Below are 14233 nucleotides of genomic sequence, written 5' to 3'. Positions count from 1 at the left end.
GCATCTGATTGGCAGGACCAGACAAATACATTTTGCTACCTGAGGAGAAGTACAAGATGACACCCCCTCCCATTCTAAGTACAGTAGGGCCCCGCTTACCGGCGTTCCGTTTTGCAGTGTTCTGCTGATGCGGCGGCTTTCAATTAGGGGAATTCCCCATTTTAAAGCCGCTTTTGCAGCATTTTGCGACATTTTCGCACGACGCTGCACATTATAATCAATGGGTTCCGCTTTAGGGCAATTTCCGCTTTACGGTAGGGGCCTGGTCCTAACCCGCCGTATAAACAGGGCCCTACTGTACAGAAGCTGACTGTGAGATGGCAGCTGAATCTTACTTCAACACTGGCAACGGTACAATATCCTGAACCATGCCTGAGGGTGACAGGCTAGCTAGGGCAAACTGTTTGGTACACAAAGCTTCAACACCTTACTGCTGTCCCCTCCTCCCAGCATCTCTATCCAAGGCAGCCACCTCACTTTGCCTAATGGCAGGACTGGCCGTATTGGCTGGCCACTGTGGAATACAGAATGCTGGACTAGATAAACCTTCAGCAGATCCAGCAACTGAAGAAGAACCCTGCTACATAAGAAGAGCCTTGTGGGATAAGGTCAATGGCCCATTTAGTCCAGCATCCTGTATCCCACAGTGGCCATCCAGATCCCTATAGGAAGCCCCCAAGAAGGACCTGAGTACAACAGCAGTCTCCTCACTTGTGATTCCCAGCAACTGGTATTCCGAGGCATACTGGGTCTAACAGCAGAGGAAAAACATAGTTGTCATGGCTAGTAGCCATTGTTCTTGTGACAGGTGGCGGCTCTTCTGAGTCTCTAGCACCGGTATCTCTCGTCACTGGCTACCTGGTCTTTTTAAAACTGGAGGTGCCAGGTACTGAACCCAGGACCTTCTGCATTCAAAGCATCTGCTCTGTCTGTGAGCTATGGTCTTTCCCCTACAATTAGGGATGGGCAAATCTGTCAATTCTGGTTTCCCTCCGTTTCTTATTTTTCCAGTCTTAATTTCCATTCTATACATTGCCACATTAGATTGTGTTAAAAAAAGAAGTCCTCACAAAAATTCACTAGCATTTTAGTGTAAATTGCTCCTAATATACACATTTTGTAGGCAATTTCCCTTAATATATACCTTTTTGCAAAGCATATTGTCCCTAATATTTATATTTCCCCTAATATAATGCATTTTTCTACGGTTATTTTCACTATATGCATTTTTATGCACATTCACCTTAAACTTTTGCACACATGACTTGGCTGGAGAACGGCATTGCAAAATTCAGAGAAGTGTACATTTTGAAGGATGGCTGTGTTTTGGTTCACAGTGTTTCAGAAAGTGTCAATTTGGTAAATTCTTGTTTAAATGAAAGCTGAATCTCATTTCTCCCTTCCTACAGTTAACAGCTTTTCTTCTCCCATCTGCTGCTTGGATGATTGAGTTACCTGCACCCTCTCTCAATGATAGCTAGAGCCACAGTAACGATAGAACAGGTGGGAGAAGGTAGTACAAGCTGTCCAACTCCCCTGCCCATATCTTCTCTCACATATGCAACAGCACAGATCTTGAGATACACACACACTCCCCACAAAGAGCAAGTGAAATTTTCAAGCTTCCCTTGAGCTTTTAATGTTTCTAATGTCACTGTTTTCTCTTAACTATTTAAAAATGCAACACCTCTCCTTTTTAATCCATTCCCTTATGGTGCTAATCAGTGATTACCATTAATTAAATGAGCTTTATTTGGAACAGCTGTTTTGAAATTCACCAGCACTGAGTGGTGTGGGCTGGTACAGGAACTCGGCTAACAAAGCTAAGCAAATGCTGGTTGTTAAATGAATCTCAGTGGCTGCAGGATTGAAACACAGCTCCAGAAGAAGTATAAGTAGAGGTATCATACAAAAGTAGACGAAGCTATATACAGTATTTACAGACCCCCTTCCCCAATATCAGCCAGCTCCGCCTTTATCAAGGGGATTGCTCATGATTCCACCAGTGGGCATCATGAAAAAGCATTCCACAAATACTGGGCCACCACTAAAAAGGGTTGCTTGTTTTTTTTAAAAAAAGCTTGGGATTTAGTGATAGAACTCTGGGCAATTTGCAGTGTCAGCAGGGGTTGCTTCTGTCTTCCAGTAGTTTAACAATCACAATAAAAAATGGCAAGGAAAAAAATCTCAGCACCTTGGACAGCTCCTTGAAAGTTCAGACTAAAACTCAGAGTGGACTCACTGCCCCACTGACATCAGAGCCACCAGCCTCCACTGTGGCCATCACTTCTGTGTAGGAAGTAGCATTTCCACAAAACAGAAAAGGTAAACAAACTATAAATACTAAATATGCTATATTTTCAACCTATTTATAGACAAAACCTGATGGCTGTAAGGCCAATGAATGTATTTGCAATATTTATTACAAAATACGTAAGAAAAAAAGTTGAACCTTGTCATGAATGTAAAAAGTAGAAACAAAAACAAGCAAATAAACCCTAGAGACGTATAAGTTTTAAACAAATCCTATACAATACAGAAACTTCAGACAGCTAAACCCATGAACTGTAAAAATATGATAATGTATAAAAACATCCAATAATATGAATAAGAAGGAAAAACTCGACACAGTTCATGAAATGTTCTCAATATTCTTCAGTGCAGTTCTGGGAATGCCTGGAATGCCAGTTTTGGCTTGGTCAGCCTTCCTTAGTGTCGTGCATTCTTGTACAGCAGTTCCTCAGGCATGTGCTCTAACACTCTAAAAATTAAAATGTGCATAGTTCAGAACAATGAAAATGGGGAGGAAAGAGGGGGGAAGAAGCCAGATAACAAGTGGTTGCTAACTTTGAGTTGAAGTACTGAGTTAAACTATAAACATATGTAGCATTCCCCCTTTCTTTTTGTGATGTGCTATTGTTCATTAGTATTGCTGAGGTCCAACAGTGGTGAATCTCTGGGCCAATCATGGCCCTCTAGAGAGTCCTGTTTAGCCCCTGAGGCCATTTTCAACAAAACACACCCACCCGTTAACATCACTAGTGATGTCTGCTTATCGGTAGGAGAACAGGACTTAATCCTGCCTTGGCTGTGTGATGCTGACAGAGCTTGGAAAAGTTACTTTTTTGAACTACAACTCCCGTCAGCCCCAGCCAGCATGGCCACTGGATTGGGCTGATGGGAGTTGTAGTTCAAAAAAGTAACTTTTCCAAGCTCTGGCTGTTCCCAGTAGGGAACAAGATCACACAGCCAAAGGAGCAGGATTTAATCCTCACTCACCAGCTAAGCGGGGATTTAAGTCCAATGCAAAAGTGCCCTTTCAAGCAGCGCACACACAAGAACTACTTCAAATATTTATTTATTTATTTATTGTACTTTTAGACCGCCCTTTAGCGACAAGCTCTCAGGGTGGTATACAGCAGAATATGCTTTTGCAAAGGCTTTAAGAAAGCTCCTGCAGTCCCATTTGCTCAAACGGGAGAGAGGGAGCTGTTTTAAATGCTTTTCCAAGTCTCCCCATATTTCCATTTTCATTCTGCTTCATTAGGGATTTAAAGGGGAGGGGGAGACTTGAAGAGGTATTGACAGGTGGGTGGCCCCTGCCTCCTGATAAGGATCTGGCCCATGGAGCCAAAAAGATTCCCCTCCCCTTCTGTAGTCCGATGTACTGTTTCATTTTAACTATGTTTTGAATGATTTTTTTTGTATAATTGATGGCCTTTGGTTAACTAATAAAGACTTTGTCTTTGCTACCATGCAATACAAGAGGGAATAATTAAGTTTTCATAAACTCATGGCCTCTTTTGTCATATCCACATCATATATTTAAAGCACATAACCTCCCCAAAGAATCCTGGGAACTGTAGTTTACCCCTCACAGAGCTACAATTCCCAGCACCCTTCATAAAATACAGATATATTTCTAATCCAAGCTAATGAGGAGGTGACTGCACTTAGTCAGGTTCAGAACTTGGCTTGGAGAATAAAAAGCTCAGAACATAGCTCAGTTTATTCCAAGCCAATTTTGAAGGTCAGTTCTGACTTAGTCATGCCTCCAAATGATGTCATCAAGGATCCAATCTCTCCCCCTTACCCCCTGTGAAACTCCAAAATCATCTTGCCCTCTCCAACCCACCTATAGGTCCACCTGACCCCTCCCTCCAAACTTGCTCCCTCGTGTACAGCTGATCTATTGCCTTCTTTGCTGCTCCAGCAATGACAGTAATGTAATGGAGGAAAGGAGGGAGATCTCTCCCCAGCCCTGTGGTATGCCAGATGTCAGGGAAGAGTTGGGTGAGAGAGACCTCTCTCATTCACCCCCTTCAACCCCTCCTACTATTGCTGCTGCTGGAAAGAAGGTGTGGCTGTGGCTGGGTGGAAGTAGGATTGGAGATGGGAGAGAAATTTTGCTTTTTTTTCTTGGCTTGGATTAATATCTGAGCCAGAGAAGAACTTTTGCAAAGATATTTGCATAATGTACTGTTAAGGATTGTTCTCAACACTTCTGGGCACAATGTCACTGTCCTTCCAAAGAATCTATAAAGTCCTCAGATAAGATTATTGGCTTCAGTGCCAAACTTCCAATGTGAGAGACAGGCTTGCCCCTGAACACAACCTTTGGGATTTGTTTACCAGAACTGCCCCACAATGCTTTGTGCCATATGAGAAAACTACAACTGATCAACAATTAGTGCCATCCAAAGGAAGATGTGCAGTGAAGCAGTATATACTGTCGAAACATGAGAAGGATGCCATCTGGCTGCATTGTGATTCCAAATAATCATATGTTTATGATGCAGACATATATGTGGGGATGGAAGGTGCTCCATCTGCTCAAAATCTAGGCCAGACTGTGCCCGAGAAACTAACAACACATTTACAGGTTTTGGATGGAATACAGGAATTGATAATTTTTTCACCAGTGCGCCACTGGCTAGGGAATTTGCTAAAAAAAACACTGATTCTGATTGGCACATTTAAAAAAACAATCACAATTATTTATTTAGAAAATGTATAAAACACTTGGTCAAAAAGCTCTCCAAGCAGTGTACAGATAAAGTAAATAAAGCCAGATACTCCCCCGGAGTTCCTTGCCTACAAATCCTGAAGTGTCAACAGTATTCTTTATTATAATAAAACTATGGTTTGTATCCAGCAAAGTCTTTCATTCGCATAATGATGTCTGCTTCTTCAATGGAACTTTCTCTGCCTGCGCCCCCTGTACCACCCCAAATTTGCTCCAAAGGGTTGGAGGGAAATCCAGAACAGGTTTGGGGGGCTTAGGAGGAGGAGAGGAAGGGTACTTCCATCGCACAAGTGGAAGTCCTTGTAAGAACGGAACAACTTCTTTGGATATAACCCTAAAAGTGGCACGGGCACCTGGTGTGGCCAGAAGGCCACCAACAGTGCTATTGCATTCAGGCTTCCCATGGGCATCTGGTTGGCCATTGTGGTCAGGGCTGGTGCCAGGGTGTCCAGGTCAGGCCCTGGCTGACGGCCCCTGAAGGGCCCATCCTTAGGATGGGAGGGTAGCACTCCCTTCTGTGATCCGCTGCAGCATTGGCTCCCGACCCTGCTGCAGAACATGAGAGGGAGCTCCCAGGCACTCTCCCTACTGCCACACAGGCCCGCCACACCCACCTGCATGCCCCATCTACTTCTCTGTTGACATAAATGTTGGTTGTGCTGCAGGCGCAAGCTTGCCATCAACCAAAATGGCAGCTGAGGTTTCCCTAAGGGGCTGATGCCCCTGCCGTCATCTTGGTTGATGGCAGGGATGCACACACGTAGCACGCATGTGTGCCATCAACCAAGATGGCGGTGGAGGCATCAGTCCCTTAGGGAAGCGTTAGCCACCATCTTGGTTGATGGCACGCATGCACGCACAGCATGGGCAGCATTCACCAAGGGAAAGATAGGTAGGTGGGGCATGGGGGCGTGCATGCGTGCATGCGTGCATGTGCCAGGGCCTGGGGCAGGCTGGTGCCCAAGGACCCAGGCATGCCTGGTGCTGGCCCTGATTGTGGGAATTTATCTTTTAAGATCTCTTACTCACCCTTCATCATAAGGTCCCTGGGCATGTTACAACAATATAATCATACAGTTATAGAAACAAGTAACACAGTTACAATAATAAAAACAGGAAAACTGTTCCGACTAAAATATAACTGTACAGAATCAGCAAAAGAGATGGGTCCCCACAAAAGAAAATACTTTCAACGTCACAGGCCAGGGTAAAGAGGTACATCTTCAGCTTATAGCGGAAGCTTTACAATGAAGATGCTAGATGCACTTCTGTTGGACTAGAGGGGCTTTTGGTCTGACCCAGGAGGGGTCTCCTTCTTTTCTTAACTGCATGATCAAGTGACAGCCAATAGCCGTGCATTTTCAATTATGGTGGCTATTGCCTACTTAAATGCACACATTGTTTGAAAGGTGAACAATCCATGGTGGTGTAAATATCCCAAAAGACATCTATTTCTAGTAGACCTAGCCCAGACTCAATCAAACCCTGGACTGTGTTCTAAACACATAGCCAGCTTGCCTAGGACGGCAAGAGAATCAGCTTCAGAACTAGTAGGGCCTGCCACTGTTGGTGCCAAGAAAAGAGGAAGGTGTCTTCTCCATGCTTGTTGCAATTGCATCAAATGCATGTTTCATGTCACCATTTTGTCTGTCCTGCTCATGATGTTGTGAAATGTAGTGACTGTGCATAAACCGCTCAGGTAGTGTGTGCAACTAATGCAAAGTCTGAGATTTATTGTTATCAGTAATTGACAACTCATGTTTATTGCACTGGTGTGTGTGTGTGTGTGTGTGTGTGTGTGTGTGTGTGTGTGTGTGTGTGTGTGTGTGAGAGAGAGAGAGAGAGAGAGAGAGAGAGAGAGAGAGAGAGAGAGAGAGAGAGAGAGAGAGAGAGAGAATAACATCATTTTTTTAAGTTTAAAAACTGTAGGGCCAGTTTAAACCTCACATACCATTTGCATAGGTTTTTACTCTATACATGCTGGGCCCCAATGAACCTGGTGACTTATATGCAACTGTAATATTTTACTGGAAAAGGAAAGGTCTCAATGAAGACATGGATCATTGTTGTTACTTGGAAATGGTTGCTTCATAACTTCCACCAGGTATTTCATTTGTATGGCTTACTTGGTGTGCATTTCATCCCAGTACTGGATTGGTACATCAGTTTTTCCATGCTCTGCCTCCACTGTTGGAGGCAGTATTTTTCTGAACAGATGCTGGAAACTGCAGGGGAGAGTGCTGTTGAATTCAGGTCTTGCTTGCAGGCTTCCCATAGGCATCTGGTTGGGCACTGTGAGAACAGGACGCTGGACTGGATGGGCCATTGGCCTGATCCAGCAGGCTTGTCTTATGTTCTTATGTTCTGTCAACATAGGGTAAACGCTCTAAACAGCCTGCAATTCCAGGACATTAGGAATCATCTGTAACACCTTTGGGATTTTATCCCTCTTCTCTGATTACAGGGTCATGGGACATACCTTTCTCCAGGTATGCAAAATTGACAGATTCTGCTTGTAAGAAACGAGTCATATCTGACTAATGACTCTTTTTGCCAGAAGCAGGGAGCCATGGCAGGCTGAAGGGGGGCAGAGGAAGCAGACTTCCTGATCCTGGCAATAGTACAAATCTACCCTCATTGATTTATCCCTCCACAGCCAACAGTGTACTTGGTTAGTGGACGGTTTTCCCTCCACAGGTGATTGTGTTTAGAACTTCATGCAATAAATAAAGAAATACAGTTCATATTGTAGATAAAGCTATAGCCCTCTACCATTTTGTTACTACAGACCAAGTCTGGAAGCCCATGCATATATACAGTGCATTACATCTACTATATATTTTGGGAAGTTGTCTGTAATAATAATAATAATAATAATAATACTTACTGTAGGCCTTACACAGAAGCTGCCCCAAGATGGCCAAAAAGCTGCCAACCATGGAAGCTCGAGTGGCACAGCGACAGCTAGCAAGGGGGAGTGCTTGTTATGGCAGCCTGGTGGGGGTTGGGCAAACAACGAAGAGGTGCTCATGCCTCTGCTCCTCCCAAATTGCCACCTGAGGCAAGTGGCTCAGTGGCTGCATTTAAAGCACACAAGTTCCCCCCAAAGAATCCTGGGAACTGTGGTTTGCCTGTCCCAGAGCTATAATTCCCCGCACCCTTAATAGTGGAAACTGGTGCTCCAATATCAGCAGGGCTGGATTTTAGTTTCAGACTAAAACCCAGAGCAGGTTCATTGCCCCACTAACATCAGAGCCACCAGTCTCAACCGAACCGAAAAAAACTACAGCTTCCAGGATTCTTTGGCTGAAGTGTAAATGTGCTTTTAATGTGATTTTATTTATTTATTTATTTATTTGATTTACATCCCGCCTTTTCTCCCAGTAGGAACCTTGGGCGGCACGTGCATGGTGAGCACACAGCCAGTGTGTCTCACGATAGGACCGACCCTGCCTTTAGCAAAGGAAAGACAACTGCCTCCCCAGGCAGCCCATTCCACTGCCTACCATTAAAGAAATGTCTCCCAATGGTCAGCCAAGGTTTCCTTGCAACTTCTACATGCGAATTCTTCTCCTGTCCTCTGGAGAACACTTCCTCCATCATCTGTCTGACATCCCCACAGATATTTGAAGACATGGTGACTCTTCTGGCTTACTTTTATTATTATTATTATTATTATTATTATTATAGAATCCCCATCACAACTGCTACACTCTGACAAGAGTGGCTTGGTTTGTGCAGGTAGCATTTCCCCCAGAGGGTGTTGCCGTACCTCACTGGTAGAGCATGTGCATTGCAGGTAGAAGGCCCCAGGTTCAATCCCCAGCATCTCTAGGTAGGGCCGGGAGAGCCTCCTGCCTGAAACCCTGCATAGGAACATCGGAAGCTGCCTTATACTGAGTCAGACCACGGGTCCATCTAGCTCACTATTGTCTACACTGACTGGCAGCAGTTCTTCAGGGTTTTCAGGCAGGAGACACTGGGACTGAACCTGGGACCTTCTGCATGCAAGGCAGATGGTCTACCAATGAGCTATGGCCCTTCCCCTAGACAGTACTGTGCTACGTGGACCAGGGTCTGACTCAGTATAAGGCAGCTCCCTATGTTCCTCTGCATAGAGCAATGGGTTGCGCTAGATGACCTCCAAGATCCCTTTGATTTGCTGTTAGCAGGCCTGATTTATACATGCACTGGAATGCCGCGGTCAAAAGGGCTGGAGTATTTAAGCGCTGGCTGGGTGGCCCTCTGTCGGGGATGCTGTCACTACATACTGCATGGCAAATCCAGCATGGAGCAGGGGCCTGGGCTAGATAAGATCTGGAAGGGGCCTCAGAGGTTTTGTGTTTACAATTCCCCCTTGCAATTGATATTGCTGTCTGTTCACTGGCCAGCTCCCTCTGGGCCTAAGTGGCACCACCAGCTGGAGACAGAAGGGGAAGAGAAGCGGATACTCCCGCACCTTTTCTTTGCTCTCATAGCTCACTTAGAGAGGGAGAGTGAACAGGCAGCCGGAGGAGGAGCAGCAACAACAACGGGTTCCGGGCGGGTCAGTGCTTTGAGGTGGGCTTAGGCAGAGGGAAGGACTGTAGCTCAGTGGCAGAGTGCCTGCTTTGAATGTAGAAGGTCCTAGGTTCATCCCTTGGCATATGCAGGTAGGACTGGGAATGTACCCTGTCTGAACCCTGGAGAGCCACTGCCAATCAGTGTAGACAGTATTGACCCTAGATGGGAGCTTTCTATAGTCCTCTTTTACCCCTGACACTGGCCCTCGGTTCACAGTTTGCTGTTTTCCCTTCAAAATCCTTCCATATCTGTTTAAGGAATCCAGGAAGCTGCTTTATACTGAGTCAGACCAACTCAGCTCGGCATTGTCTAACGCTGACTGGAAGCAGCTCCCCAAGGCTTCAGACAGGAATCTTTCCCAGCCCTACCTGGAGATGCCGGGGTTGAACCTGGGACCCTCCATGTGCAAAACAGATCCTCTACCACGGAGCTACCGCCCTTTTCGACCCAGGTGACAGCAGGCCAAAAGCAACAAAACCCAATACCCCTGGCATGGATGCCTAGACTCTCTGCCCCCATTTATTCTCATACATTCACTGCCAGTCTCCAGCCGCAGATATTAAGAAAATCTGCACTCAGCTTGCCTGGCCACCACCATTGCCCATCAACAGCGATCCACTTGCATCTTCGGCAAAGTTACTGTCCGAGCAGGGGAAGGGCCACAGCACAGTGGCAGAGGGGGCTGGAGGTCCCAGATGCAACTCCCGGCATCTCCAGGCAGGGTTGGGAGAGAACCCTGCCTGAAACCCCAGAGAGCTGCTGCCAGTCAGGGCTGACAACTCTGAGCTAGATGGAGCAATGGCCTGACTCAGTCGCAGGCAGCTTTCTATGTTCAAGCCCTGAAGAAGAGGAAAAGCAGCTTACCCCTCACACAGCGGCGACATTGGGGGCGTGCTCGTCGGGTCTTCTTCCAGGATGGTCCTGAAGTGTATGGGAAACATCCCTCCAATCACATGCATGGCATCTTCAGCGTTTACATAGCCGCGCAAAGTGAACTTCCCGAGCAGTCTGCATTCTTCTTCTCCACCCTCGCCCTCCCCGGCAGCGTCCTCCCCTCGGGTGGGCGCGTAAACAATCAGGGCGTGCAGAAGTAGCCCTATGAGACCCCGGAACTTCGGGCAGGCCATTTTAACTCGGAGCCGCTGGAAGGAAGTAATTGTTGTTTCAAAAAAAGATCAGAGGCTTTTATGAGGCTCTCGCCTGTTTATTATTCGCTAGCCTATGAAGCAGCGGGGGAGCTCCCATGAGAGCCACACCAGTGGATGCTCTTCGCTGCAACAGCTGCCAAGGCAGAATCTCAACCGTGCAGTATTGAAAGGACAGGAAAGGTTGTCGTGTTTGTTTGTTTAAGGAGGACTATTTTTTCTCCCACCATTTTTTTCCATTTAGCAAAATCATTTATTAAAAACGAGTTACCCACATCATTTCCTGGATGTGTTTTCATTCTCTCATAAAGAAATGGTTGCACTGGCGTAGTTTCCCATCTTTTGCCTCCAAATAATTAGGTCTGATGCCAACATACAATGGTTATTAATAAATTATACCTATTTAAGAACTTAAGAATCACCTTACTGGATCAAGCTAAGAGTCCAGTTAGGCCACATCTGCACCATACACTTAAAGCAGTATCATACCACTTTAAACAGTCATGGCTTCCCCCAAAGAATCCTGGGAACTGTAGGTTGTTAAATGTGCTAAGAGTTGTTAGGAGACTCTTGTTGTCACAGAGCTACCGTTTTTAGAGTTCCCTGGGGAAAGGAATTGACTGTTAAACCACTCTGAAGATTGTAGCTTTGTAAGGAAACCTGTCTCCTAACTCTCAATACTCTTAATAAAGTACAGTTCCCTGGATTCTTTGGGGAACCATGACTGTTTAAAGTGGTATGATACTGCTTTAAATGAATAGTGCATACTGTTTCCAACATGGGAAGCCAAATGTTTCCAGGAAGCCTATTAGAACAGTGTGAGAGCATCAGCTCTCCATATGTACCTAGAATCTGGTATTCAGAGGTATACTGTCTCTAAACATTGGGGTTCTATTTAACTATCATATATAACAGGGAGGATAACTTTTTTCAGCCAGAGAGCCTCAGTCCCTGCTGGCCAACCCTTTGAGAGCTGCATGCCTGTGGTGGGTGTGGCCAAATGAGATACCCAACTCTCTGTCTCTCTCCCTTTTTCATGTGCATGCAGACGCGCGCACACACCACATACAGCATACCAATGGGAGAGGCTGTCTTCCAGAGCTTGCCTCATGGAACCAAGAAATGTGAGTGGAGCATAGAGAGAGATGGTAAAATCCATAGCTCAGTAGTAAAGTACAAGCTTTGCACACCGAACAGGGCATTGTCAGGGGGTGACCCGGGCGATTTCAACCCCAGTTCTTTTGGGGAGGGCCACGGATCTCCTTCCCCTTTCACTTATAAAGGTGGAAACACTGGCCAGTGTTGTATTAATGTTTATTGGGGGTCGTTTCATTCATTGACTGGGAAATTTACAACATCCATTCGGCAAAAGGTGTGCCTGTGAGTGATTGTGATCAGATCCATGCATACATGCATGGATGTGGTCTTACATTACAGGGGTAAGTCATGCATGCATGCAAATTGTGCATTAAATGGATGAAAATGGTTGCCAATGCAATAAAAAATAAGATATTCAGAAGTTGAGGATTTGGGGCAGGGGGATGTTGAAGATTCCTGAGGCTTCATTCAGTCTAGGGCAGGGGTGGGGAACCTCTGACTCATGGGCCAAACTGGGCTTGCCAAGTCTCCACATTTGGCCTGCAAGGCCATTCTGGGGAAGCCGCCTAAACCTGATTTGTTTATTTATTTGATTTATATCCCGCCCTTCCTCCCAGTAGGAGCACATAGTTCTGATGTCATACATGACATCAGATGTGGGGTGGGTAAAGGGAAGGACTTCAAAGGAACAATCTGGAGCTTAAAGCAGGCTCCAAATGGTTCCTTTGCTGGAGCAAGGCATGCTCCCAATTGCCCATCAGTGGTAAGAGCATTCCTAACAATGCAAATCAGTATGTGTCAGGCATCGGGAACCTTTGGCTCTCCAGCTATTGCTGAACTACAACTCCTGCCACCCCCAGCAAGCAGGGCCAATGGCAAGGGATGATCAGAATTGTAGTTCAGCAACATCTGGTGGGTCAGAGGTTCCCCACACTTCATCTATATTTTTACTAAAAATGGCTGTTTGGTTATGATCAACAAACTCAATTATTAGCACTGTATCAACAGCAACATCAATGTGCATAATGTTAACCCAGAGTTAATCAGACAAGATATCAAATTTTCTACACACTTTTGACTTCCTGCTGTTGAGAAGAGTGAAACATTTTATAGCATTGGGTCCCATGTTGCTATCAAACAATGCATCACTTTTTGTGGACTTGGTTAACTCTTTGTTGGTGCTATGTTTTATCAATTGAATATTATATTTCCTGTTTACGTGGTGTATAAGAGGCAATATTATGGCAAGTGGGTAAATATCTGCTTTATATGACGAGAAAGGCCAGGGTACCTGATGGGAGAGAGAGCATCTCTGGAAAATGTGTAAAAAAAGGCAACCAAATGATCAGCTGGACCATCTCTCCTATGAGGAAAGTAGATAACATTGCCAACTATTATTAGGAATGGATTATTTGGAGGAAGCCATGACTGTTTAAAGTGGTATGGTACAGCTTTAATTGTATAGTGCAAGTGCACCTTAAGCTTGGAATTCACTTCCATAAGGTGTAGTGGTGTCCACTAGCTTAGATTACTTTAAAAGAGAATTAGACCAATTCATGGAGGATACATCCATCAACATTAGGAGAGGATTATTGCCCTCATGTTCTGCCAAGATTTCTGGTTGGCCATGCTGGACTAGATAGGCCTTTGGTCTGATCCAACAAGGCTCTTATGACCCATATCCACAACAACTGTAGGGACTGGGATTTGGACTCATTATTAAAGTGTTGGGCTGAAAAATCAGTATTGGAGTTTGATCAGAGACATCTACATTGAAATTTCTGCTAGTTGGCATGGACAAGTCACTTTCTTTCTATATGACCTACCTAACTGGGTTGTTGTGAGGATCAAATAGTATAACACTGTGTGCTGTCCTAAGATCCTTCGGGGAAATGTTTGTTAAAAGTCAATATAAACACTGTATGACTTGTCACTACTTGTCTTTACCTTTTAGCAGCACAAAACACCTGAACCCAAAAGGTTACGAAATCCAAAACGGGCATCAGGGGAACTGATCCAACGAACACAGAAGTCTGAGTTCTTCCTTTTTCCCCACATTGCAATTGTAATTCTAAGTGAAAGTTTGGTCCTTTTGAATAAATGTCATTGGTACTTATTTCAGGGGGATGTGACAGTGTCGCTGTCAACTTGACAGGCCCCTCCTTCCTTCTCCTCTCTCGCTTTCCCTTCCACAACCTATTTAAATATTGTAATTATGTAATTAAAATGATTGGTGAAAGAGAAAAACAGAGTTATGAAATCAAAAGACTGGGGGGACGGGAGGAAAAGGAAGGTTACTTTAAAAAAAAACAACGAAAAATATAATTCTTCAACAAAACAATTAATTTTAATGTTGCTATTGTTCAGTTCCCAGGGTTGCAAAGTGTGCATCATGAGTCAG

At 45.0% G+C, this 14233-nt stretch overlaps 1 protein-coding gene across 2 annotated transcripts in view; it reads right to left on the bottom strand.

The window, feature by feature from the left end:
• The window catches only part of LOC133389452 (vomeronasal type-2 receptor 1-like), a 59804-nt gene extending 48706 nt beyond the window's left edge, over positions 1 to 11098 (bottom strand). For both annotated transcript variants that reach the window (XM_061637117.1, XM_061637119.1), the window contains exon 1: positions 10454 to 11098. In XM_061637117.1, the coding sequence (XP_061493101.1) occupies positions 10454 to 10716 (263 nt within the window). In that variant the 5' untranslated portion in view covers positions 10717 to 11098. The remainder of the gene's footprint in view (positions 1 to 10453) is intronic.
• Between the last annotated feature and the right edge of the window lie 3135 nt (positions 11099 to 14233).

The sequence above is a fragment of the Rhineura floridana genome, chromosome 7, assembly GCF_030035675.1.
Source record: "Rhineura floridana isolate rRhiFlo1 chromosome 7, rRhiFlo1.hap2, whole genome shotgun sequence".
In the NCBI taxonomy this organism is placed as follows: Eukaryota; Metazoa; Chordata; class Lepidosauria; order Squamata; family Rhineuridae; genus Rhineura; species Rhineura floridana.
The sequence above is the reverse complement of the archived record's forward strand: the minus strand, read 5'-3'. Positions and strand labels throughout refer to the sequence as shown.